At 41.0% G+C, this 27,013-nt stretch overlaps 2 protein-coding genes across 9 annotated transcripts in view; one reads left to right on the plus strand and one right to left on the minus strand.

The window, feature by feature from the left end:
* The first annotated feature begins 1,756 nt into the window (after window positions 1–1,756).
* LOC128744622 (anoctamin-10) lies at window positions 1,757–10,769 on the plus strand. Of its 4 annotated transcripts, XM_053841765.1 has the most exons (7): window positions 1,757–1,873; window positions 2,782–3,051; window positions 7,489–7,921; window positions 7,981–9,040; window positions 9,109–9,626; window positions 9,688–9,862; window positions 9,965–10,769. In XM_053841765.1, the coding sequence occupies exons 2-7, from the start codon at window positions 3,036–3,038 to the stop codon at window positions 9,968–9,970; spliced, it is 2,208 nt and encodes a 735-aa protein (XP_053697740.1). In that variant the 5' UTR covers window positions 1,757–1,873; window positions 2,782–3,035; the 3' UTR covers window positions 9,971–10,769. The 4 variants fall into 4 exon arrangements, with proteins under 4 accessions (XP_053697740.1, XP_053697737.1, XP_053697739.1 ...); XM_053841762.1 differs by having other exon boundaries at window positions 9,688–10,769; XM_053841764.1 differs by having other exon boundaries at window positions 1,772–1,869; window positions 9,688–10,769.
* A 5,789-nt stretch (window positions 10,770–16,558) lies between these two features.
* Window positions 16,559–27,013, minus strand: part of LOC128741782 (phosphatidylinositol 4-phosphate 5-kinase type-1 alpha) — a 91,535-nt gene continuing 81,080 nt past the window's right edge. For 2 of the 5 annotated variants that reach the window (XM_053837816.1, XM_053837817.1), the window contains exons 14-15: window positions 26,639–26,814; window positions 25,080–26,257 (exon numbers count right to left, since the gene is read on the minus strand). In XM_053837816.1, the coding sequence (XP_053693791.1) occupies window positions 25,725–26,257; window positions 26,639–26,814 (709 nt within the window). In that variant the 3' untranslated portion in view covers window positions 25,080–25,724. Of the gene's footprint in view, window positions 17,519–18,728; window positions 19,389–25,079; window positions 26,284–26,638; window positions 26,815–27,013 lie in introns of those variants that run through there. The other 3 variants (XM_053837819.1, XM_053837818.1, XM_053837820.1) reach the window with 3 other exon arrangements.

The raw sequence follows: 27,013 nt of genomic DNA on the forward strand, positions 1-27,013 counted from the left end.
ACGTGATTCGGCCTTCTGTGACTGTTATTGAAATTCGGCCATTTGGATTTCGGCCATTCGTGATTCGGCCATTTGTGTTTCGGCCATTCGGTACCAGCCCGTAAATTTAAGCACGGTTGTATGTAGCCATACTGCTTGTGGTATGGAATCATCATTATCGCTACGGCAAATCAGCACTACTTATTCCGACCAATCACAGACTAGACATTACCTAACATTTTTCAATTATTTAAAACTTTGTTAGAGAAACATGTAATCTACTGTATTGTAATGGATTCTTAGAAAAATTTTCAATCGATTGCTACTAACATCTCTAGAATCTATTGCGGGATGACTGAGTTATAAGCGTGCAAACTATAACCACTTCTCGTTACATGTTCCCTTTCCGTTTTACTAAAGTGCACCCCAATATAGAAATCAAAAACGTAGTCCTTCGTCAAAACCGAGTCAGTCAGTAAGTCGTCCACCCACTTGGTCTTGAGGCACCGCTCTAACAATCCGTCGACGTTACATGTATAATCTTGAGACAGAGCAACTGTAAACCCTCTCTGTACCATAACAATACAGGTAATCCATTACTTCCGACACCAACATCAGTCAATTAAATTTATAATTTATAATTTGATTAATACCAGATTCGAACTAAAATGACTCATCCTTGGTCCATATGATTCGCCAATTATTGCGTAATTCTTGAACCATATGAGGATTGAGAACTGGCACCATACAATGCATCGCAATGGCTGAATCTGAATAAGTGTCGTGCGCTTAAATAGTGGTTAAAGCAATAAATCAATAGCGATTATTGCCGCCCAGTTAGCTTCGAGATACGATGCAGGTCTGACAAGCCAGTCATCGTATGTTCGAATCTCGGATAGGCGGTGCTGCTAGATAGTGTCAGTAGGATTTTTGCACTGGCCCCGTAACTGTCCTGTACTCTAATAGCCGGCCGCGAAGTATGTCGATAAAGAAGGGTCAAGTCTTAGAAAGACGTTTAAGCCCACAGCTTTGCAATAGCGATTATTATTGACAAAACATTTTTATTGACTGAGTAAAGCAAAATGAAAAGCTTCATTTTCGACTATTATTATAGTCTTTCCAGTTTTAAGTTGCACCAACTGGCTGTCTAGATGACTCTGTCGGGCATCGAAGAAAGCTACTGATCTATCGGAGCGTTAGCGTAAGCACTAAACTTGAACAGGGAGCTGTGAACAATGCAACCTTACACCATTAGACCGTTTCCTCTATTCCAAACGGTCTCTCTTCTCTATAAGCGTTAGTCGAAATACACACGTGTTACTACTGCCAAGTGAGAAAATATGATTTTGAGCGAAACATTCTCCCCATGCTCGAGCATAACAACTACAGGCAAACTCAAAATGTTCGTAGTTTGTTTTCCACACCAAATTAAATGCTTTCACTTTATTTAGAGACAAATCTTTCGTTTAAAATGATTCGAATATCTGCTTTTCACAAACGGGGTCATATTGTAAATGCACTTTTTTCGGAGTTATTAGTAAAGTTTCGTTGTAACCGACCTTAAGAATAAAGTCATGTTCAAGTCACAACCCGGCGTGGCACAGAGGTTAGAAAATCAAAACAAACCGACTCAAGTGCGCCTGTGTATGAAATGCAACACGACGTTTACGCGTACATACTCCGTTCAAAGCGTTCAAACGTCAGTTCGTCTCAATTCTACACGCGACAGCACAGCCGGTCACGGCCATAGAGCGTTAGTCGCCAGTTACACTCTCAGTCATCGTTTCGATCGCCCCCAGTAAACACACGTAGCCACTGAAGTGTGACACGTTGTACCGCAGACTGAATCTTATTTTTCTTATTAACACATTCTGAGAAGCTACGACAGAAGTAGGTACGTTTCTCTTTCTGTAAGTATTATTTCGAGAATTTACCTCGCATTCACGGATCGAACCTATCGTCGAAGGCCTAATTTAAATGACGTTGCCTAGGAAATGGGAAAAAGTTGGAAAGTTCTTTCTTTTCAAAATGCGATTGGAAGGTTTTTGCAGAAATTCCTCCAGAAAGTGCCCCATTTGTGACTGACTAAGAAATAAATCTATAAAGTGATGCTGTGCGATGATGATTGTGCGCAGTCAGCTGTGTGTAAACTCTGTTCATCTCCTGGAAGAGGAAGTGAATGTTCGCGTTTTGGCAGTGAATCAACGTGTGTAAAATTAATTAGCGAAAATATAGTTACTGTCTGCGGTCGGCAAGGTGTTAATGAAAGCTGATACTCGCTGTCAGTCATTACTGTCTAACGGGATTAAACTATTGAATAAAATATTTATTTTATTGGTGGTTGTGCAGAAACAGTGTAGTCATCATTTCAAAGTGTTTCAATATCATCGTATATCGACTCTGAACTTACTCTGTGTTTGCTAATGAATGCAATGCGTAGTCGAATGAGATCGTCACAAGCGCCTAGCAATGTTATCCGGTTGTTTCTTGACATTAACCAGTTTTTCGTATGGTTAAGTGAAGCACCTGATTTCAAAATCAATTCAGCTAACAGCTAAAAGTTCTAATTGTTTTGCTCAAATGTTGCAGTTTATGTTGGCTTGAATCGAGTCTTTCAATTTCTCCGAACTTTGAAGTGTCGAATAAAGACCTGATCACTCTGCAATTGCTTACGATGGTAACGAAAAGCATTTGCTCTACAACCTGGTGAAATGCAATTAAAACTATAAAAAAGAATGTTTAATTAAAAATAGCCAAAATAGAAAAAATAGAAATTTTGATTTTTTTTTCATCTATGTATAGAAAAAACCCACTTCCCTGGCTAATCGCAGAGTGGCAGGACAACTGTGCCGCATTTTACTACATACCTATACCGTACCAGCTGAGATATCAAAACAACAACAGTGTCTAGAGACGTTTTAAAGGGGCAAGGTCATCGTTCGGCATGCTTGCAGCACCGCTGTAAAGTTGATTCTTACCTGAAAACAGCTGGGTAAACTGCGGTGGATATCACTTACAATAGCTGAGAGGACAAGACTGAGCAATTACCACGTCAAATGGATGATATCAAAGGTAAGCTGTGAAATCGTTTAATTTGCAAGATATTTTTACTGCAGGATTGATGTATTTTAATGTAAAGATTGCAAAAGAATTAGTTGACACATGACATTCTAAGTATAGTCGAAAAACAATTAGTAGGAGAGAGAACTGAGTTCATCTTTCCAATAATAACCCCCGATAATGACAACAGTATTCCTGCAATTAGCAAAACGGATATTTCACCTATATTATGTAGAATAGATTACTTCCTACATGAACATATCAGCACTGATGAGTCAGACGATGGATCGGCGTTAGAAAAACGGAGATCCAGAACGCATTGGGCGCAACAAACTGAACAACTATACATATTAGGATTGCCGTAAATGAACTGCAGTCCAACTTGACAAAGCTAGAGGTAATAGGAACGATTTAGCATGCCAAATTCCCAGCATAGACTTAAAATGCACGTGCTAAAAGATAATCCTTCAACAATGGGAAAAACAGTGGCAGAATAATTAGTCATTCTTAAAAATCAAAAAACGAAAAGGTTTTCAGTGTTTGTAACTCAGTGATTTAGTGCTCGATTTTCAATGTTTTTGCACCTATCGATCGGAAAATCTACGCATCGATTTCAATTACAAAATAGTGACCATTGATTATAAATGAGAAGGTGTAAATTTTTCATGCATTTTCTTCAAGACTGCTCCGCTTCCCGAGCACAGATGACACAAAGATACACTGACTACTTCACCACCAAACAAGGCTTGCCGATAGTGACAGTTGACAGAAACGGTATAAATACTAACGGGAAGAAAAAATGAACGCTTTTGTACTGAACATGCCGGCGGGATTAATCTATCGCTGCGACGAGCGGCCACAGCAACAGCAAAAGCACATCGGTATATCTTCGTGTTGCACTGCCAGAAATCCGTCATTTGATAATGGACCGCGCATTCAGAACGTCTTATCCAACATCTCCTATCCCCACCTCCACATGGTACCAGCCGGAATACGAGTAACCTTAACGGAGATCGGGTAACCAACCCCGGTGGAAACTAAGGTCGTATACCAACAGGGAAGGAGATACAGTGTTGTCTCGACACCGTAAGATGGCAGCCCCATCATGATGTGGGCAACATATTTGCATATTTTTAGAGAGGATTTGCCTGGAACGTGTAATGTGCGTTACTGTCATTATTTGGGTAGTCGCCGGAAGTTGGTTGACAGTTTCCGTGCAACTGGGATAAACAGTCAGCTGTGGAGATAGCGAACGGTAGGACACCACAGTCGAAACTACAACGAAGATTAGATAATTTCAGAGTGACAACTACTTGCTCCTGGTGCTAGTGGACAATTTAATGTATATTACCGCCTGAAGTAAAGTATTGTCACTGCAAAACTGGCAATCTACAATAATCCACTGTTCAGGATTGCTAATAAATTTATCAGAAAATTTAACAAATCAGGCAAAAAGTACAAATCCGGCTTCATATGTCGGAAAACCGGCTTTTTTGCCGGATTGACCGGCCACCGGTTTTGCAAGTAAAAAACCGGTCGGGCCGGCCGAAAACCGGCCACTTGGCAACACTAGGTGCAGCGACTAACGAGCTGGGAACGGGCTTCATAGTGTTGGGCAAAATGCAGGATCGCGTAATGGACTGAAAAGCAATCAACGAGACTAACGAGAAGATGTTCGTGTTGAGGATAAAAGGCCGTTTCTTCAAATACACCACCGTAAACATGCTTTGTCCACACGAAAGTAGACCCTACGACGAGAAAGAAGCGTGCTATATGCAGCTGGAAGTAACGTACGACAGCTGCTCACGACGGGACATCAAGATCGTCTACGGGGATATGAACCCCCAGATCGGCACTTCGGCAGGGAAGCAATGTATAGACCGGTGAACGGGCCCCATTGCCTGCACACCGACACGAACCGAAATTAACCTCGGGGTGCCTACAAACGACAACAGCGTGCCGGCTCCAGATCTCGAAGAGATCCGGCGAGAAATGCGTCAGCTGAAGAATAATAGAGCCGCCGGAAAGGACAGACTCCCGTTAGAACACTACAAAAATGGTCAAGAATCGCACTTCATTGGATAATTTCAAGGATTTGAGAGGAGGAGAAACTACCGGAGGAGTGGAAGGAAGGTGTAATCTGTCCCATCTACAAAAAGTGCGACCGGCTAGATTGCTGTAATTACTGCGGCATCACGTTGGTTAACGTCGCCTACAAGATGTTCTCCAGAAATGTCCACGCATCATATTTTCGTGGATTTCAGGGTAGCATACGATACAGTTGAACGAGAACAGCTATGGCAGATAATGCACTAGTACGGTTTTCCGGACACTGACACGGCTGATCAAAGCTACTCTGGAGCGAGTGACGTGCTACGTGCGCGTTTCTGGGACCCTCTCGAGTCCTTTCGAATCGCGCAGAGAGTTGCGGTAAGGGGATGGACTGCCCTGTATGTTATTCAATAACGCTATTGCAGGTGTGAATCGAAACGAGAGGAACTATCTTCAGCAAAAGCACTCAACTTCTAGCCTTCGCAAACGACCTTGACATTACTAGAAACCTTGGGATGGCGGAGATAATCTATTCCAGACTAAAAACCGAGGCTAGGAGGATAGGGTCACAAATCAATGCGTCGAAAACCAAATATATGGTAGGAAGAGGCTCCAGAGAAAGCAACTTTTACCTTTCACGGACAGTGACTAAAGACGGCGATGAAAGTGGTTGATGAGTTCGTATATTTGGAATCTCTGGTCACCGCTGACAATAGTATGAATAAGGAGATCCGACGCATTCAAGCTGGAAATCGAGACTACTTTTCCCTCCGAAAGACGCTTCGATCAAAGAGCTTACGCCGCCGCACAAAGTACATGTACAAAACGCTAATCAGACCGGTAGTTCTCTACGGACCTGGAACAGTAACTTTGCTTACGGAGATCATACGTGCACTAGCCGTATTTGAATGAACGGTGTTGCGGACTATTTTTGGCAGAGTACAAACGGATAGCGCAGAGTGGCGGAGGCGTATGAATCACGAGCTACAGGCACTGCTTGGAGAAATTTCCATCATACACCTGGTGAAATTTGGGAGACTAAGGTGGGCCGGCTACGTTGCACGGATGCTGGACGGCTGTGCAGTGAAATCCGTGCTCTTCAAGAGCCTCACCAATACAGGAATAGGAAGGCCCTACGTGCGTTCAAAGAACCATGGTTCTTTTTCAAGAGCCGTTCGTTTGAACGCTCTTTCTTGTGAACCGGTGCATTCAAACGGCTTGTAAGCGTTGCCTAACTCTAGTATGTAAGTAGTAGTAGCTTTTCAAGCAATATTACATTTTTTATCGGACCCCTTTGCGGTAAGCGGAAGATAAAAAATTCCGACACTCCTCGTTTAGCAGAACAACTTTACTCTTTCCCATCCCAAGTAACAATGAAAGTTTTATTTCACTCGTATGATGGTTGTCATGACCAAAATTGGTCATAAATACCATCATAAGAGTGCAATAAAACTCGAAATGTTACTTGGGCATATTTGCTCGAATGAATGATGGGGATGAGATCAATGAAAGGATTTAGTCTCGTTTAAACCCCAATAAATAAAACACCACTACGTGGTTTGTGCTAGCGATCACAAAGGAATACCGGGAATGTGCTTCCAAAGAAATGCAATGAGTATAAATTTTCTTATCAAGCCACGTTTCGCTGAGGACGATGAAGTCAAAGTTCGATTTCACAATGGCAACTAACACTCGTCGATTTTGGTGCGCGATCCTCGCACGCTTTGGTAATAAACCAACAGGCTTTCTTTCAATGTGCTTTGAGTAAGGACAACCTGTATTCGGAACTGTGGATACTTCTGTAGATAGTAAAACGTATTCTAGTGGCAAGTTATACTTCAGAAAATGTAGGCTTACTAACTTTTTCAGCAAAGCGTGCGGAGTGAGTAGTATATTCACCTCCACGGATTCAAACTACATTCTATTCCACGAAGATGACATGCATAGTTGTTTACGTTTATACCACGTAGTACATACTAACACTAAATCTAGTTATTACTAACGCTCTGGACTCACTGTCTATTTAACTTTTCCCAGACCTTTTCAAAGACCTGCTGGGAAACTCCATTGCTTCTACCAGGTGTTCTTCGTCCACGGAACGCTCCTCTGTGACTTCTCTCGAACTCCGAACGAAGCCCATTCGCGTCCGTCGCAAACGTCCCCTTTCCGGAGGCTCTTTTCAAAACTGGCCCTTGTTCACTCGCTCCTTCGAGTTTAGTAGGTATCCCCTGGAACTGGTTGATTGATTACTAACGTCGATCACCCCGTAGCTTGCACTTAGGTCGAAGTAGAGCAGTCGTTTTGTTGATGCAATTTGCTGCACTTTACTACCAACCTAAATTTAAAAGTTACGTCTGTGTGAAATAAATAATGACAATTTTCCTCAATTTTTTTCAGCTAAGCTAATTCCAAACACAATGTTCGGCGATGACGACGATGAATTCAGCCACATAAACCGAAAGGAAATCATCCCGTCGATGAGGCAGCGTATTTCGCAGATCCACGCGTTGGAAAACATGGATCAGAACGAAGAAAAGGAGAAACTACATGAGCTGCAGTCGTCCTTCAAGCACGATACCAAAGGAGTTTCCTTCAAGGACCCCAAAGAAGGCCCTCGGAAACGGATAGGTTTCACGCAACCCGAAAAGCGTACCTCGGATCTAAGCAGTAGCACAAATGAGGATGAAAAACGGTTTGGGGAATCTTTCATGGTCATGGAATTTGGCGAAGACGTCGGACCGGATGCAATCCTTTGGATTTTGGAAAAGATTCAAGGCAAGCGGATCGACGGTGGTGCCGAGCTGCTGGTACGAAAGGAGCCGTTGACGAAGTGAGTTTTTAATCCATCGGGTGTTATAGAAAATCACTTGATTTGCATTGATTTTCCAGAGAAACGCAAAACCTAACGCTTCACATATCAGCAACTCAAATGAAGTTTCTGGAACTTGCCGACGACATAGGGTTTATGAAGGAAACTAAAAGTGGTATTATCAGAAACTTTAACGTCGCCTGTTTGGACGATTTTTTTTACAACGACTCTATGGCCGTGGAGGACATTCTTACATCCGCAGATCGGCAAATCATTATCAAATATGCGCTGGAAAACATTCGAGCCTCCGAGCAGGAACACCACATCCCGGGTACCAAAATTCAGCTACACCATGGACAGTCGATTATTCAAGCGGCACAGCAGGCAAAAATCATTATCAATCTTTACTCACTGCATGACAAGTCGAAGTTGCGCAAACTGCGTCACGCTTGGATCAAACCAACAAAGAAGCAACCGATTGACGAAATTCGAAATTATTTTGGAGAAAGTGTCGCCATATATTTCTCCTTTTTGGGTTTCTACACCTACGCTTTGATTGTGCCAACCGCTCTTGGGCTGCTGCAGATGGTTCTATCGGAGGAAACCGAAACGGTGCCCTTCTTTTGTGTGTTCTACGTCGTTTGGATGAAGGTTTTCCTAGAGTTGTGGAAGCGGAAAAGTACCTCGCATGCGTATCGCTGGGGTACGATTTCGATGACCAACCTGGACGAACCGAGGGTTGGATACTATGGGAAGTTGGGGCGTGATTTTATAACCGGCAAAATGACGATTCACTATCCGAAGTGGAAAACCTACGTACAAATGTACTTCGTTACTGCTCCTATCATACTGCTGTGCATTACGATTGCGGCGTTTGTAACGATTTTCCAATTTTATGTGGAAAGCTACCTGGCGGAATCGTTCGGATTGGATTCGTACGTCATGTATGTACCGTCGATCGTGAACGCCATTTATATTGCGCTCTCGACGATTGCCTACGACAAATTGGCAACCTATTTGACGGATAAAGAAAATCATCGCACGCAAAGCCAATACGAACGGCATCGGGTCAACAAATTGATTGTCCTGGAGTTTGTTAACAATTTCCTCTGCCTGTTTTACATCGCATTCGTTCTACAGGTTTGATTTTAAGTCATTAATAAATTTCGGCTAAATGTTTCTTAGGTAATTACTTTTTCCTTTTTCAGGACATGAAAATGCTCAGAACTCAACTAATGATGCAACTAATCGTTTTACAATTTGTGCAAAACATTCTGGAAAATCTGTTTCCATATCTCAAAAAGAAGGTTGGTCTTATCTCGACCAACCCCTTTGTCAAATCACACTACGATCAGCTGGAGAAAGTATTTGAGGAGTACGATCAAATGGGCATCCAATCGCTGGACGTGGATGACTATCGAATACTGCGAAACAAGAAAGAAAGCATCCTAGAGGAATACAATACCTACGATGATTACCTGGAACTGTACATTCAGTTCGGCTATATGGTTCTGTTCTCATCCGTTGCGCCGATGACTTCATTTTGGGCCATCCTGAACAACGTGATTGAAATCCGACTGGATGCGTACAAGCTTTGTTCGTTTTTCAAGCGACCGTTCGCTAGGAGAACGAAGAACATCGGAGCCTGGCAGCTGGCTTTCGAAACGCTGGCGGTTATAGCGATCGTAACTAACTGCGGTATTTTGTATCTGTCGCCGCAAATGAGGTCAGAACTCCTTCAATTTTTTTAAAAATGAACCTGTTTAATGTAACGATTTTTTTTGCAGGGAACTGGCAACCAATATGAGTGCGGAAGCGTACACAATTAGCTTCCTAGTCATCGAGCACATTCTACTCGGGCTGACCTGGTTCATCTACAAAGCCATTCCGGATACTCCGCTATGGGTACGAGTAGCTCTAGCCAAGGCAGACTATGAATCTCGGCAAGCACTGAAACGCGAAGTATGTTAGAACCTCATTTTAAGCCAAAAATTCTGCTTGTTACTAACTACTAGTCATTAAGTCCACAGTCCACACTAAATTGAACATTGAAAACTCTTCCAGGACTAAAGCAACACCAAATCACTCCGCCAATACCAAACAGCCAGCTGTTTTGTGATATTATTATTACCTTAGATACAGAGTGCCTTCTTCCTAATTTATCGAAAGATGAACGCAACGTGCAACGCTGCAAAAAAAAATGTTGTGAAGTTTGATTGTGTGCCTAAAACTAATCACCAAAAAGCATATTATAGCTTATCTTGAAATACACGGCATAAACACTAAATTAACAAGGTTCTTAAAACCATCGCTAATTTTGACGTGTTTGACCTACACTACCCAATGTTCATGAACTTAACTGATTGAGGTGAGCTAATTTTGCAAAAACGTACTTAAAATCCAAGCAAAACGAGTGTACGTTGGATTTGAAACATAGTTAGTGAGATCGCGTGAACTACTACTTAGAGAGATTTGAAAAGCGCTAATCCAAATTTTCCAGCTTTTTTCTTTCCTCACAGCGGAGGATTTTTTTTGTATAAAATTAAACAACTTTTGGATTCTCCGTTCCAAACCCACAGAACGCTCAACGATCGCGCAATCTTCTGTTCAGACGCTTCCGAAGTGTGTACGACTCGCATTCTATGCTAACTTGAAAAAAAGTGTCAACAGATCCATCATAACCTTAACCTGTGCTCAGATAATAAATAGTCAAAATCGATAGATAGCCATAGTTAGTGAAGGAATTGCTGAAGAACTTGCTAACCGCACAATTAGTCGGGTGTTTTGCTCACGGACAAACCGTAGATGATGTGATAAAATTACATGGAAACTGTTATGTGTTGTTATTTTGATAAAAAAAATTAAACGATAGAACAAATGTGATGATTTTTTAACCAAAAAGAAACCCTTCATCTACAAGTCGACTTCATAGAGCCGGGAGGCTTTTGCCGTACCAAGAATTCTTCTCCACTATACTCGGTCTGGGGCTACTCGTCACCAATTCGTTGAGCATCTTGACACACGCAAGTCAGCCTCAATCTGATCGAGTCATCTAGCAAAGTGGGCCCCATTATTCCTGGTGTCGGCAGCGTTCTTGTAGAGAACGAATTTCACTATATAAACGACTGGCATCCTTGCGACGTGGCCAGCCCACCGTAGTCTCCAAACTTTCGCCAGGTGCACGATGGGAATCACTCCAAACTAGTGGCCGCAGCTCGTGGTTCATACGCGAATACTACTCTCCGCCAAAAATAGTCCGTAATATGTTTCTTTCAAATACGGCAAAACTTCCGTCTCAAGTCTGTAGAGGACTACCGGTCTGATTAGCGTTTTGTACATCGGTAGCTTTGTGCGGCGGCGTATGCTCCGGCGTATGACCGTAATGCCTTGCGGAGGGAAAAGTAGGTTCGATTTCCAGCTTCAATTGGTAGTTGAATCTCCCTACTCGTACTATTGTCTCATCAACCACTTCCTGTTCATCGCCATTAATAGTCGCTGTCCGAGGGCGGCGAACGTTGTTTTCTCTGAAGCCTCTTTCAACAATATATTTGGTTTTCGACGCATTCATTTGTAACCCAATCTTCCTTGCCTCCGTTTTTATTCTGGCGTAGATTGCCTCCGCCATCCCAAGATTTCTAGTAATGATGTCGAGGTCGTCTGCGAAGGCTGTGCGTTGGCTACTCTTGCTGAAGATCGTTCCTCTTGTTTCGATGCCCGCTCACCGAATCTCACCTTCAATAGCGTTGCTGAATAACATACAGGAGATTCCATCCCCTTGCCGCAACCCCCAAAGTGATTCGAGATTCGAAGTGACTCGAAACACGCACGTAGCAGATCACTCCGGCCACCGGTTTGTCCGTAAGCCCATTCTCGTGCGTTATCTCCCATAGCTGTTCGCGTTCGACTGTCCTGATATTCATCAACATATGATGCGTAGGCGCCTTGTACTCCCGACATTTCTAAAGGATTTATCGAAAAGTGTAAAATTGCTCTGCAAAACACGGGCCTCATAAAGCCCGTCTGTTGCTGCCCTTCAAATACTTTTGCTATTAGCGATAGACGACGTAACAAAATCTGGGAAAGCACCTGACGCCATTGATTACCGTAATGCCACGGTAATTACAGTAATCGAATCGATCGCCCTTTTATAGATGGGACAAACCACACCTTCCTTCTATTTCTCCGATAGTTACTCCTCCTCCTAAAACTATTCTGAAGTGCCATTGCTAGTGGTTCTTTGCCAATTTTCAAAAGTTCTGCCAGGAGTACGTCCTTTCTGGCGGCTCTGTTGTTCTTTAGCCGACGGATTTTTCGCCAAATCTCTTTGAGTTTGGGAGCCGGTACGCAGTTTTGTAGGCACTCCAATAAACCTCCGTTCGTCTATTTCTGTTATATCGCCATTGAGATGCCCGTCGAGGAGCTGCTTCCATCTATTGACCACCACGCGCTTGTTTGTGACCAGGGGTGACATTGCGATTCTCGTTTCGAGTGATTTTGGTTCGTTTCGACCACGTTAAACGAATGGGCGAAACGAACCAAAATCACTCGAAACGAGAATCGCAATGTCACTCCAGGTTTCTCTCCTCGATTCTAAATATATCCGGCTTCGGTGTCTATCCATTACGAGATTAGTTCACCTTTTTATACAACTTGCGCGTGTCATTAGCCCGGGAGAGTTGTTCAAGCTCGCCACGATCCCCGTTATCCTTCTGGCACTTTTTCTTCCTCAGGATCGTAATCAACTCATTCCGCACTCGTCGATACTTGGCCAAAATCTCCCTCGTGAATAGTTTTTCCAAATTATTTTTTGCTCTCCATCGCTTATTATCATTCACCGTCAAACCAATCATTTCATGCACTCGAGATTTCTTCACCTAGCTTATTGACGGCCGAGCGTATCTTGTTCCATCCATCTTTGAATGTCAAAGCACCTAGCTCCAGAAAAGCTAGAAACAATTAAAGGTAGAGCTTCATCCAGTATGTACGCGTAGTTCTCGGACACTCGTGGGTTGCCTGATTCCCGAATGATTAACCGCGCATGGCGACTTTGGAAGAAAGCAATACTTTTAGTAAGGAGATCAAGCGGCGCATTCAAGCATGGAATCGGGCCTACTTTGCTCTTCGTTACTACTATGATCAAAAAGCCGCCACCATATGAAGCTAAGTATGTACAAAACTACAAAACAACAAAAAAAAACTCTCATTAGACCGGCAGTTCTTCATATTGACTTGAAGCATTGTTGTCGTGTTCGAATAAAAGGTGCTGCGGGTGATATTTAGCGGAGTACTAACTGAAAGCGGAGAGTGGCCTGGCAGAGGCGTATGAATAACGAACTACAAGCATTGCTTAGAGATTCCCATTGTACATCTGGTAAAAGTCGGTAAACTACGGTGTAGGGATGGGAAAACTATCATTAACTACTGATTGTTATCAGTAATTAATAATATCACTAAGTATCACTAAGGACTAAGGTTTCGCTGTTATTGATATTAACTGATACAGTTACGTTAAAGAATCTGACTAAAGAAAAGACATTGGAGCTCAGTCACTCGCGGCCTCCTGTCATCATTAAACCTGATTTGCTCAACGATGATTGTTGTGCGTGATCGATTTTGGGTTACTCGATGCCTACTTCCCAGTCGTCTCAGAAGACGCAGATCACTTTCGACTTGGTTGAGCCATCTTGCACGTTGAGCCCTCTATTCCCGAAGTCAGTGGGGTTGTTCAAAAGAACTGTTTTCGTCGCACTGTCGTCCGGCCCACCGTAGCCTACCAACTTTCGCCAGATGTAGGATGATTCACACGCCTCCACCACTCTCTGCATTCAGTTTGTACTCCCCCAAATATCGTCCGCAGTACCTTTCGCTCGAACACGGCTTCAAGTCCATAAAGAACTACTGCTCTAATAAGGGTTCTGTATATTGTCAGTTTCGTACGATAGCGTATCTTGGGGCCCTATTCTCACAGTCACCTCACCTCACCTCACTTCGTTCACTTTCCTGTCACCTCACCTTACAGACCCCATTTGATTTGGGACCCTATTCTCACAGTCACCTCACCTCACCTTACTTCTCTCACGCGCCCTATTCTCACAGTCACCTCACCTCACCTAACGGCTCCCCGTTTGATTTGTACAGTCACCCAGGTGAGCGGGGTCACCTAGGTGACTGTGAGAATCGCAAATTGTCACTTCACCTGAAAAATATAGCTGAGGTGACTGTGAGAATAGGGCCCTTGTACAGTCACCCAGGTGAGCGGAGTCACCCAGGTGACTGTGAGAATCGCAAATTGTCACCTCACCTAAAAAATTTAGGTGAAGTGACTGTGAGAATAGAGTCCTTGATCGTAGCGTTTTGCCGCCCGACTTCTCGCTTAAATGCACCGCCGAATATCCTCAGTAGTGTTGTTGTCCACGCTCATCAGCGATCCCAAACAGACGAACTCATGAACCACTTCTAGTTCCGTCTAGTAGCCGTCAGCGGTTACCGTCTGTGGGAGGCATGCGTTTGTTTACTTTGAGCCTCTTCCTTTCATGTATTTGAACTTCGATATCAGTTTATCCGGAAAACCGGTCTCCATTGTATATTATATGGTCTCGAACGACTGTATCGTATGCTGCTTTGAAATCAATAAAGATGTCATGCGTGAGCACGTACTACCGACATTTCTGTCGGGTGGTAAAAACCTGGTCCGTATTTGCGCGAGCCCCCATTAAGCCCTTCTGGTAAATTACAATATAAACTTACAATGAATAACGCAGTTATAATATTACAATTTCCTATTTTTTTGCTTCAATGCCGTCTGGCACACCGCACCGGTCTAACGATGACGATCCCCAGGACTCCCGCCCGGTATTATGGACGGGTTGCAGCTCACCGTAGATAAAACTTCCATGGTTGCTAATACGTGGCAGTTCAGCCGGTTTCACGATGACACTTCCGGGGATTCAGTTTTCTAGTTGGCTGGACATTCGCCGTGGACGAAACTCTACGATGAACGCGTGGACGAAATCCTTCGATGATCATTGACACAAGGAATACCGTTCTCTCGTGTATGACGTGACAACCAAATTATACGACGCACGTGGAATAATCGATTCTTTGTCCTGGCACAACGTACACAACGGGAAACTACGGCTGTCTCAAAACAACTTTCTTCAACCGCGGAAACCGGTTACCGCAGGATACACAGTCAGTCCACAATCATGGGTCACACACAATTGTGGGTCATTTTAGCTTTAGCTGCAAATTTACGTTCAAATTTCACCTAATAATTGAACAAATTATTAGTGCAACTTATGAGTAACAATTTTGTCAGTCATTTAGTATAACATTCATGCATTAATCGGCAGTAAAAGTCAAAATGACCCATAATTGTGCGTGACCCATGATTGTGGACTGACAGTATTCTCCGGCTATCGCTGGCTGGGGAGGGAAATGATGACAACTTGATGAGTTGCTAATTTCCACGTAAAATGGCGTATTTCTACGGCTTCTTATTTCAACGTCTCGGAGCAGGCAACAACGCTCCTGCTTCGATGAAAATCCTCGTTCAACTCCCAGTCGTATCTTATTGCCGCACCTTAGCACCTCCCATTATCTTTGCTAAACTCTCCCTCCACCAGAAGAAACAGAATGCAGTCGTACGGCAGACTTTTCGCCTGTCCATTGAACTTGAAACCTAAAAGAGATAGAAAGTTGATAGTAGTTATTTCAGGGTATATGTTAGGTACGAAAGCTTTTGCAAAGTCAACGCTCACCGAGTCCTCTGTAGCTGGCCCTTTGTGTAGATCTTTGAGAGCACCGATTACATTGTCTGTGGAAAATTGGATAGCGGAGAGATTGTACTGGATATCTAGCACATGGGCAAAACAGTACATGAATAAATATTGATAGTAGAATTTAATTTGGAAAAAGTCATCTTTTTTTCTTTAAATTCAGGTTTCGTATTCTACTAAGACGCTCCAAAAACTTAAGTTAAAAAAATTATGTAAAAACTCGGGTAGTTTTTCAAATAGACCTGCGTGACAATAAGAGATTCTCTTCGCGTCTCCTGTCTTCCGCTTTTCACGGCTACATAAATGCATGAAAAATAAAATTTTCAAAACATTTAGCTAACTAGTGACTCCGGCAACCGATTCAGGCAAAGTTGATGTGTTGAGAGGAGACATAGGAGACATTGTCACATAGGTCTATTTGAAAAATTACCCGAGAAATGGTTCTAGTTCCAAACATAAGAAGCGTGCCGGTGATACACGAGGGGTGCCCAGATTTACTTTTAGTTAAACTTTATGAGAGGAACAATTTAACGTTTTTTTAGACAAATAAACCTGAAATATACAGTGGTTAATTTATCAAAAGCTTCATGGAATAATTTACACGCTTGCTTAGGACTTTTTGCACAATGCCACAACAGTGCAACCATTGATGAACGCAGACGGTGCTCCAATAATGTGGTCGTTCCTTAACTTTACAAAGCTGCGTTTACAACTACTTTGGACTGAACGCTACAAACGTACGTAAATCCCTTAATGTAAGAACAAAAAGTGAGATAGATTTGGTGGTACTTACGTTAAGCCAACCAGTCGCAGTGATTTCAGAACTACGGATTTCTTTCGCAATCAATCTCACCGCAGCTCCGACTATGATTGAGTTTATTGATATATGAATTGTAAAATTTCACTAATTACGGTCTGGAACTTTTTCTTATGTACAGTTTACGCAAGTAAATTGTTAAGAAAACCTAATTACAAATAAACTATCGCATGTATTATATTAGCACCTAGTAGCAGCAAACAGGTTGAAACACCTAAGAATATTTACAAATGCGTTATATCGTCTGCATTGTATCGCTCCACTATTTACACACATAATATCAATAGGAAAGTTTAACACACGCGCAGGCAATAAATACGGCAACCAGAAGCTCCACGCTAAACAAAAATGGTTCGAAACAATAGCTAGTGTTCGATTAGCGTACAGAAAATATGTCCCAAGTTTAAAGACAGATTAATCAGATCTTATCACCTGCTGGGGAGCAAATGAAAAAAGGAAACAATCATATCGTATCATGATAAGTTTCAGCAGTTAAAACCTTACTACAGAATAGAATCTCAATAAATGCACTCAATCTTCACGTATTGTTTTTCTAGAGAAAAAACTACCTTTGTTCGTGTGCTCCTGTCATTTTGCAACCAGGCAAAATGTGGAACCCTTTCAACCGTTCAATCAGATTAGTAGTAGCAGTAGATAAGTCGTTTAAACTATGTACACTAAATGGTAGTTTACTACATTATTTTCTTTTTTCTCTATTTTGTTTGGTATTTACGTCTGTCCATCTGCCGTCACAGGTTCGATCGCTAGAAGCAAGTTAGCTAGGTTTGTTTTTTTTTGTTTTGTAAACCAATATGACGCTTTGCAGTAGGCTTTGGCACATTCTATTACTTGTTTTTTATATATATTTTATACTAAGTGTGGTTTTTGTGGTGTATCGTCGTTGCTGTGGTAGTAGTAGTAGTATCAGTGTGTTAGTGGCATAATGAACAATACTACTATGAGTTTTGAACGAGGCCTGCTACGGTCTGTTAGTGCTAGTTTTTATCTACTCTACAGGCGTGTCTGTAAGAAGAAAGAAAAGAAATGGTGAGAAAACCAGAATAGTGAAAAATTAAGCAGAGAGAAAAAAAAAACAAACAATCAAATTAGAGGAAAAAATATGTAACACAGAGGTAAGTTTTGGCCCGCAAGCACACTCACACAAATAAATTAAAGTGGATTTGATATTTTTTTGTTTAGATTTAGTTGGCTTTATTTTCATGATTCATTATATGGTAGTCTTATCACGTGATACATTGAGATGTATGATATTTATTTGCTTAACTTTCACTGGTACCGAGCAGGAAATTTTGAACAATTTAGCCATCTTTTCTGCATTTTGGTTTTGATTTTATTTTTCTTTTATTCGTTTCAAATACAGAAAAGCGTAAATTTCGGTAACAGAAAATAGAAAAGAGCTAACCGTAGAAACTAACGGAAAGGGTTTATTGCTTGAAGAGGTAAGAAACAAAGACACGCGAGAGGTTAACATGTAACAGTATGAATCAACAGTTATTGCATCTCGTAATATGTCGGTTTGCTACTGTGAAGGTGTTGGTATAGTTTTGTTTTTCCTTCCTTGTTGTTGCTTTCCCAACGTGATGTTTTCGTAATTTTGAAATTATGCCTAACTATCTATTCGAATGTATGCATGTTTGATTTATGGCTCCTCGTGATACAGCGATGAATTACGATCAAACTGTAATGCCTGCAGGGCTCTGTTGCCCCCTCTTTCCAACCAACAGAGCTTGACAATTGGTTAAGCATGGTACCATTTTTTTTCTTAATGCCAAAAACATGAAAAGCAAAAATCTAACAAAAGTTAACATTTGTCTCACCCCTAGACAGAGTGTTGGCTATATCTGATTCACAATTGTAATAGTGTACCGGTCACGACCCCGTTTCGTATTTCATATCTACATTATTATTGTATTTTTTTGGTTTATTATTTGTAAATACTTTCCTTACCAACTATGCATAGCGTTTCCATTTTTCCTTACGTTTGTGTTATTGTTTTCATTGATTGGCCTATTTGACCAAAGTTTACGCTTCGGTTATGTATTTTCTGTTACCCATTAGCGTTTCTTTCGAAATACAGTAAAATGCTGAGCATTTTCCGGTCTGTTTTGGACACCAAGGATAAACTGCTGTAGTTGATGATTGTCAAAGTCGTCCAGCAGTAACAAAAAACGAGGTTCTTTGACTTATTTGAGCATTAGAGAAGATCGTTTCACAAGTTTTGATAGATTTCGTGCCAATGACAGATTCGGAAGTGAATACAATAGTAACAATGTAAATTGGCGATATGATTTTCTTTCCGATATTACATATAAAGTATAAATACTCTGAAACTTTGTCACTGTTCTTCTGACCTATTATCAATTTGTTACTTTTACTAAAGGTAGAAATTTCATACATAAATTTATATTTGCCAATTGCTATATTATCAATAGTGGATCATTCAATGACAATCATAACCACAGAGCCTTTGTATTCTGTGTCTTACCCAACGCCCAATCATTTTTCATGTAAAAACGAACTTTTTTTTAAATTTCCGACGCACAGCAAACTGTTCGCCAAATAGATTCTTTTGATTCGAAATACTAATGGTACGTTTTTCCGCGCGATTCTACTGTACTTTCTGTTTCACATACTCAAAAACTGATTGTCAACTCAGTAGGAAACGTTTATTTGTGAACTGCTGTCCCTTCCGGGCAGCCCAGCTAAATAGCTAGCCTAGCTAGACAGCCAGCCTAATTTACTCACACGAATCGTTGTCTTCCTTCGGCTGCAGTTGTCTTGCTTGATCTTCTTGACTGCCGGTGCCCTCCAAAGCACCACTTTTTCTCGAGCTGGCAAAGCTTCTCGTGAAGCAATCTTCAATGACTTCCAACTAAACCGAATGGGGAAGAAAAATGAATGTAAAATGCTTAAGTTTTATTTAGTTCAGCTTGCCCACAGTGTTTGCAAAATTATTATTGTTATTATAGGTGCTGAACCAAAAATTTGCACAATTATTACGCGCGCGCGCTCTCTCACTCTCTAGCCTAATGAGTATGTCAATGTTAGAATGATAAGTCTTATTATCCTCTTAGTTTCATTTATTGATTTTTAGGTTCTTCGGGTTTCTCTAATATTTAACGTTTTTTCTGTTGTTATTTTCGGAACACTCCCAACATGCATCGTTAAACAGTGTGTCAGTTACTAATTTATAGATAAACAATTCATTCATTACTGTTTGTTCGATTCAAATGGTAAATTTTGATTAGTCAACAAAACATTGCCTCAATAGTAAATATCCTACAATACAATACAATGGTTCTTGGGGGTTATATGTATACATACTTACAGGTTAAGAGCTTGTGTAATGATATTTGCACGAGATGAAATGTGTTTCATTAATCAATAGTAATCAGATTAATATGTACATTCGATTGAATACCACGAAATTACATCAACTAAGTTGCATTGGTTGGTTTATTGGGAATTTTATGTCGTAACAATTATTATTAGTTTCGGGAAACTTTCAACTTTATACATAGCAGGTATGTAAGGTAGGTAATTTACTTCTTTTTTTTTGTTGTTTAATGCATCTTTATAATTCGTAGCTATAAGTATTTATATTCCCGATGATGAACGTTGGCCTAAGTTTACCTAGTGTTTGTGTATATGTTCAGCTTGAAAATGTATATTTCTCACAGAAACTCAACTCCATTCAGGACTGAGTTTTCTTTTTATGTCGATGCGGTGTCCACAGTTTCGTCTCTGTTCGTCATGAGCTACGGTTTCTAAAATCTGATCAGTTCGTTTCGCCACACTTTCAATTATAATCATAGTCTACTTGATATCTTAAGTTTTCCTATGTTTTGATTATTTAATTGTTATCATTTATTTATTCCAATCATGAATCGGTTTGATTTGTTGTTGGTTTTTTAAACGCAGGGGTTATCGAAAGCGTGAAAATACAGAGAGATGGAAAAGGTTAGTAAAATACATTTCAATACAACAGCAAATATGTTAGTGAGAATGTTACAATAAGATTGTATTAGAACGTACTGTAAAAAAAACAAAATTATTTATATCTTGAAATAAACACGCAAATTATGCAGCTTTAGATTCATTCCTTTAGAATATATCTCGTGTGAGGCTTCAATGGCTTCAAGCTTGTTGTGAGAAACATCTCTGATGTCAATCACATCATATTAAATTTCAATTTGCTAGTCAGTTTAAGAAGAAGAAAAACATTTTAAATTTGAACCGGATCAATTTCACAGCGTTGATTTTCCTTTTCCTATCAAAAGAAGCAAAAAGAAACTTTTTTTCTAATCAGACTATCGATATGTTTTGTGAAATGGAACAAGTAATATTTGGACAGCTCATGGTGAATATGGTCTCATTTGAATGTTTGCAAATAGGTTTGAATGAATTTGTCAATGTGAGGTCGAGCATTGTCATGCTGTAGAATTATTTTCTCGTGCCTCTGCTCCTATTATGGCAGTTTTTCGTGCAATTCTTCACACTTCTTCAAAATTAGCACCAGCACTTACTTCTAGAAACAAATTCTACTGACAACTTAGGGAACTTAGGTGGAACATAATAGTAACTGCACGAAAAACGATCTGAATAAGTGTGAATAGTACAAAAAGAATTCTATTACTTGATTGCAGTGTTCAGTACTGATAACAGGTACGTCGCATTCCTAAAGCGGAACTGAATCACACATACAATCCCAGATTCAAACATACGACACCAGGTTTGTTAGGCCAGCATCGTACCCCGAGACTAACTGTGCGGTCCGATGATCGTGTACTTCAAATACATCAATGAACCTTTAAATTTAAGCATTCAATTCTTTTTTGTTTCTTCTCATTTTATTCGAGCTGATTGACGTATTGAACATAGAGTCCGTCATAGGTGTGACAGTGGGCACTCGCTACCCGGCGGGAATGACCCAGTTCGTTCACTGTCCTCTCCCCAGCGTGTGGTCCTCTGGTTTCGATGACCGACCAGTTACTGTTATTTTCAGTATACAGATTGGTGAAAGACTTCTCTTGTAGTCTGCTATCATTTAAAGAGTATCAGCTAGACCCCGACATCTGCAGTTGTTGTAACTCTGAACATGAAGGTTTAGCGCATCTGCTCTACAATTGCGGAAATCTTCTTCTTATTACATACCTAGTATGAAGGCTAAATCCCGAAAAGGTCATTGATTTCATTGGCTACGTAGTACCGAATTGGAGCAAAGAGTTGCAGCTATTTAGCTCAACTCAATCAATCAAACAGTTCGTAAACTATGTATAGCAATCGCGGCCTGCCACAAAAGGCGATCATTGTAATTGTCGCAGTGAATTAAAACAATGCTCTTCTGGTTTACAAAAAAAAGTTGTTCTGATTCCGCAGCATTAACTGATTGGTACATACCCTTTGCTTTTAGCACCACAATTGTCAACTTCTCGTCATTGAACTTTTCCTCGGCATATGCATCTCCCATCGTCGCCTTCACTGAGCGGACTAGCCGCTCCCAGGCACCACCCATGTGTGGAGCGGTTAGTAAAATGAAGATCCACTTTGAATTGGTTGCCCCCTCCCCCCCCCCCCCCTAACTACTCCTCCTCGTTCATCTATTGCTGGAGCTTTCGTTGGATTCCGTGGAAAATCGTAGCATTGTGACTAAAAAATCCCGTAGGTTGTTCGCAACGGCAGACGAAACACCGAATGCAGAAAATACAAGGAGCTGCTAGCGAGCTACATGCGGCCACTTAAAGGTGAGTGGCGCGTACGTCAAGTAGGTAGAGAGCACATTCCATCGGGTTCTGTTAAACGAACAGTGGTCCGAAGTAGTTCACTCCGACGTACCTTGAAGGATCATCATGCACCACTAACCGCGAGATTTATAGAGGACCCGGTAGCCGCCAGATTGTCGAGTTTGTCTTGACAAACGAGTGGTCATGTATTCAAATCTTAGTAGGATCAGACCATTCGGCGTAATGTTTACTTTCTTCCTTCATGCTGAATTCTGAATTTACCAATAGCGAAGCCTCTTACCAGGGCCAGTCAAGAGTGATACTGGCCCGAGGTGCGTAGTGAAGTCTCTTGTCCAAGGGTCCAATTAGTCTCCGCAATTCCAGTCGTACCCTTGCCAATCTTAACAATCTTGGGAATACATAACGTAACACTATAAGAAAGGATGAAAGAAAAGGAATTTGACGTGCTAGTTTGATACAAAATATCTTTGAAGTCATCAAGGAGATTCTGATGACCGTCTGTGTCTGCTGCTTTTGTAAGTATAAAGGTATACTACTAGTAGTCGCGCCGTCGAAATTGCTTCCATGATTCTCTGTCTAAGCGCAATTAAGGTTGGTTGTGCGGTTGGTCAGTCCGCTCTCGGGGTTCGATTTCAAATCCTCTCCAACTTGATTACAAGTAAAATTTCAAATTTAATTCTAAACCCAATTTCATGTATTATCTCAGGTCTGGTGTGAAGTCCACTATTATGTTCGATCTGATTTCACTTTAAATCTAATGTAAAATAAAACTTTCTATTTCAAGTCCCAATCGGAAAAGCAAATGATGGTTTCCTATTAACGGGTGGCAACTAAAATTTTGGAATTTTTTTCTCAAGCTGTCAAAAAAAGACTGATACACGATGAAGATCTGATTTACCGAAATTTTCCAGTTATTTTTGTACACCAAGAAACTCAAACTCCTGAAGAAATCTTCGATTGGGCGCACTGAAACAGATTTGTCGGGTCGTAGTTTTTGGGTACAAACGGGATCGAATGGGTTTTGAGGAACGATTGTGTTAATTTTGGCGTAATGTGATGATGCTCTATCCGGCTAAAGCACGTATTGTTCAACTGCATAATGTTTTTGTAGAAACGGGATCAAAATTTTCTTCAAGCATTTGTCTGGTGCACATCTTAATAATGAATTATTGATAGCCAAAACAGAGGGCTTGTTGAAGGCACGAGAAAGAGAACGATGTCCTTCTGCGTCCATAATTTTGGCTGGTCTTCCACTACCTTGCTAGCGAATAATTGTTGGGCATCTTAAGATATGGTAAACAGTCGAAGCCGCAATATATTCGCTTTCTAGATGTTGTATCGTATACTTTTTGCCGAGATTTCTGTGGCTGTTGGTAGAAGTGTACAAGGCGCTCTCTAAATGCTTCTTATTTCGACGCCATTTTAATCATAACTGGGCAAACATAAACAAAAAAAAATATTGACGAAAAGAGGAGAAAGAGCTAACACATATATACTCTCATTTCTTTCTGAACTCGTTTGTTGTTGAGTATAGGGGCCTCGAAAAAATTCCAAAATTTCGGTTGTCACCCGTTAGAAAATATGTCCTCATAATAAATTACTCTCAAAAGCATCTAGAGTATGTTGCTGCTTCGTCGTAATTGCCTATTCCCGTCCTATCCAACACAAATTATTAAAAATATCAGCATTTTTATGACACACAATGCAAAACTAGTTATTCCCTAATATTTTAGTTTGTTGTCTATCATACGCGACCAATCAAAGTGAACTGAGATCTATTTAAATGCTTTTTATCATTAAAGAAGTCCTACCAGCCAAATTTTCAACGTTTTTTCGTGCGACGAAGAAGAAAATGTCGACTAATCGTTTTAATTTCCGTCATTCATAAATGAAAATAACTCACGCAAGGCATTGTCGTTATTCTACAGCCAGGAAAACTTGCCTGACCTGCAGAAATTTTGCAGAATAACAGTTGTCATGCCGTCCTACACAAATACATGCGCGTTGGCTTCGTAAACATTGTTGTGATTTTTAGTTCGGACGATGAAAAATTTTGATGGACGGATTTTAAAATGGTACGACGAATTTTAGAAATAAAATCAATTGCGTAATTTCAATAATATGCTTAAATAATCGCTTTTCAGTGATTTCAAAGTTCACGGATCGGAAGGTGAGTGTGTTTTAGTCAAATCAGTACAAGAACCTTCGGAGTATTCATTAAATCCATCCAACAAATGATGAAAATTAGAAGGGCTTTACTTACTACGACGGGAATTAGAAATAAACCCTTTGTCAGCTTTCATTGAAAGGGTGGCAATCGCTTCTTTTTTGTCGAATCGGTACGAATTGCATTTTCCGTGTCGGTATATTTAGTACAAACAAAATTATTTCGAGTTTAATGTATGGCATTTTTAAAACACAGTTAGTCACACTGCGCGAGTGAATGCATTTTGCACGATACGTGACGGGGGACAAAAGCAAAAACACTAACCACACCACCTCTGGCTGTAGTAGTAGTAGTAGTAGTAGGTATATGTCGGTACTAACTTAGAAAAACTTCCGCCAAGCAGACCGGAAGACCTCGGCAGAAATTGGAACGCATCCGACGGTCGTTTCGAGCAGCCCCTGCTCGGTGTTTCCGGTTTCGGTCGATTCTTTAGTGGTCGTTGGGGCCTACAAGGAAGGGACAACCCGAGTCATATAAAAAATTGGTCATACAACAGAGTAACATCACAACTGAAAGGTTAGAGTCTAACCTAGTAAGAGAGCTAAAACTTATTTACATACACACAGCAGTGCTGACTTTCTTTTCTACTTACAATAATAAAAGAAACGGGTGGTTTTATTATTACAGATATCTTTGTATAATTGGAAATAAGGAGCTTAAACAATAAACCTAATTTGAATAATTTGCGTTTAAAGAAGGAAACAAATTGCGTAGCTACCTAACTTGCCGAAGTAAATTTCAAAAGCTGTGACCAAATGTTGAGGAACGACGTCTCAGTAAATATTTCTATGTAGTGTTCTGTGGCTCGGACACAGAAAAATCTATACCATAATCGGAGGAGGTCAATACTAGATCCATTTAGCATAGAAGTACAGCTATTTACAGTATAAATGTGATGGATAAGGTTGCTTGTTCTCAGCGTTGTTAGTTTACATTTCTTTTGTGGTATAATAATATAACAGTATTGACAAACAGATTTCTAGGCTTAGAAGTTGTTCGAATGTTCGAGATTCCCAAAAATAAAGCTCCGAGTAATTTGCAAGAAACGATTATTCTTCACGATGCCATGTAAATTTGTATTTGAACCCTATAGTTTGACAGTTGTAGATTGTTTTTAAAATTAGTATACGTAAATCAAGAGTATATATAATAAATAACTGATATAAATACATACACTAAATCACAATGCGATTCACTATAACACTTGTTCGTATGAACCCCGTGACAAACGGAATTCTCACTCATTGATTCGCAGCACGTTGCGTTCGAGGTCGGCCAGCGAACCGGAACCACCATCGGCCGTCAATGCACCGAGCACCGAAATTGTCAGCGAGGCAGACGGCGTTGCCGATGCATCGACGGTCTTACCGATGGTCGTAACCGATGTGGTGGTCGACTCGAGCACGCAGTGGTCTGGAGTATCCAGCCGGCTGCCGCTACTGGTGACGGTCGTGGCGGCAGCGTTGTTGGTAGACAACGACATCGACGGAGTGGAACCGCCCGTACAGCTGCCGGCTGCAAACTTGCCAGAACCACTGCTGCTTTGCTCTATGCTGGAACAGCTGCTGTTTTTCATGTAAATCACCTGTTTGTGTAGCTTTTTGATAGCGACCGAAGCAGACGATACCGACGAAGTGGAGGAGGAGTAGTGCGATTTGGAAAAGCTTACCATTTCGGACGTGAGCGAGTTGAGGGCCTTCTCGACCGTTGGCTTGTGGCGATCCCGGTCCGAGAGAGTAGCATGCAGGGGAGATGACTGGCCTGAGAATGCTAGTGGAAGAAGGAATCATTCGAAGCTATCAGAACGGTGTGCTGTGGAAAACTGAAGGGCTTATTTTTCTTCGGACACTGATTTCCAAGTTAGGTAATGCAAGGTTATGGGTCCAAGTTATGTAAGTCATGTCGAGTGTCACTTTACTCGACTGATTTGTTTTGATATTTTAGAAGTCGAGCTGGAGACAATCCTGCTGAGTAAATCGACGAATCGACTGAATCGAATTCAACCATTTCACTTGGCTCGACAGTGGCTGAGTCAAGTCGATTTAGTCGACTCGACTTATATAATAGGGTCATATTTTTCATTACCTTAACAAGAGCGTAAAGGTGTCCGAAGAAATTCAACAAATGCAATTATTATTATGTGTTACTCACTTCCTATATCGCCACTAGAACTGGACTCCGTGAAACTGGGCGTTCCCTCAGTCCAGGTGGGGGTAGAACCTTCGACTGATGCCGGCGGTGTCCACGCTAGCGCACCTCTAGATCCGTAATTGCTATTGGATGACGATTCGACTGCTAAATGACTTTCTAATCTTATTTCTGATATACTGATTTGTTTTTTTGTTTTTCATATCAAATAAAACAGTATTTCAAATTGAATCAAAGCACAGCAAAATGCGATGGAATGATGAGAATGGAGAGAAGAAAAAATACAGTGTAAACGATAGAGCATGTGACATAACTAGGTGAAATGTTTCTAAAACAACCAACCGCAAACAAACGGAACTGACTCAATAAAGGTGGGCA

The sequence above is a fragment of the Sabethes cyaneus genome, chromosome 3, assembly GCF_943734655.1.
Source record: "Sabethes cyaneus chromosome 3, idSabCyanKW18_F2, whole genome shotgun sequence".
NCBI lineage: Eukaryota > Metazoa > Arthropoda > Insecta > Diptera > Culicidae > Sabethes > Sabethes cyaneus.

What these genes read in the sequence shown, in the direction of transcription:
- LOC128744622 (XM_053841762.1), top strand. An exon ending in CGAAAGGAGCCGTTGACGAA is followed by an intron (nt 7,922 to 7,980) that starts GTGAGTTTTTAA and finishes TTGATTTTCCAG; the next exon opens with AGAAACGCAAAACCTAACGC. An exon ending in TATCTGTCGCCGCAAATGAG is followed by an intron (nt 9,627 to 9,687) that starts GTCAGAACTCCT and finishes TTTTTTTTGCAG; the next exon opens with GGAACTGGCAACCAATATGA.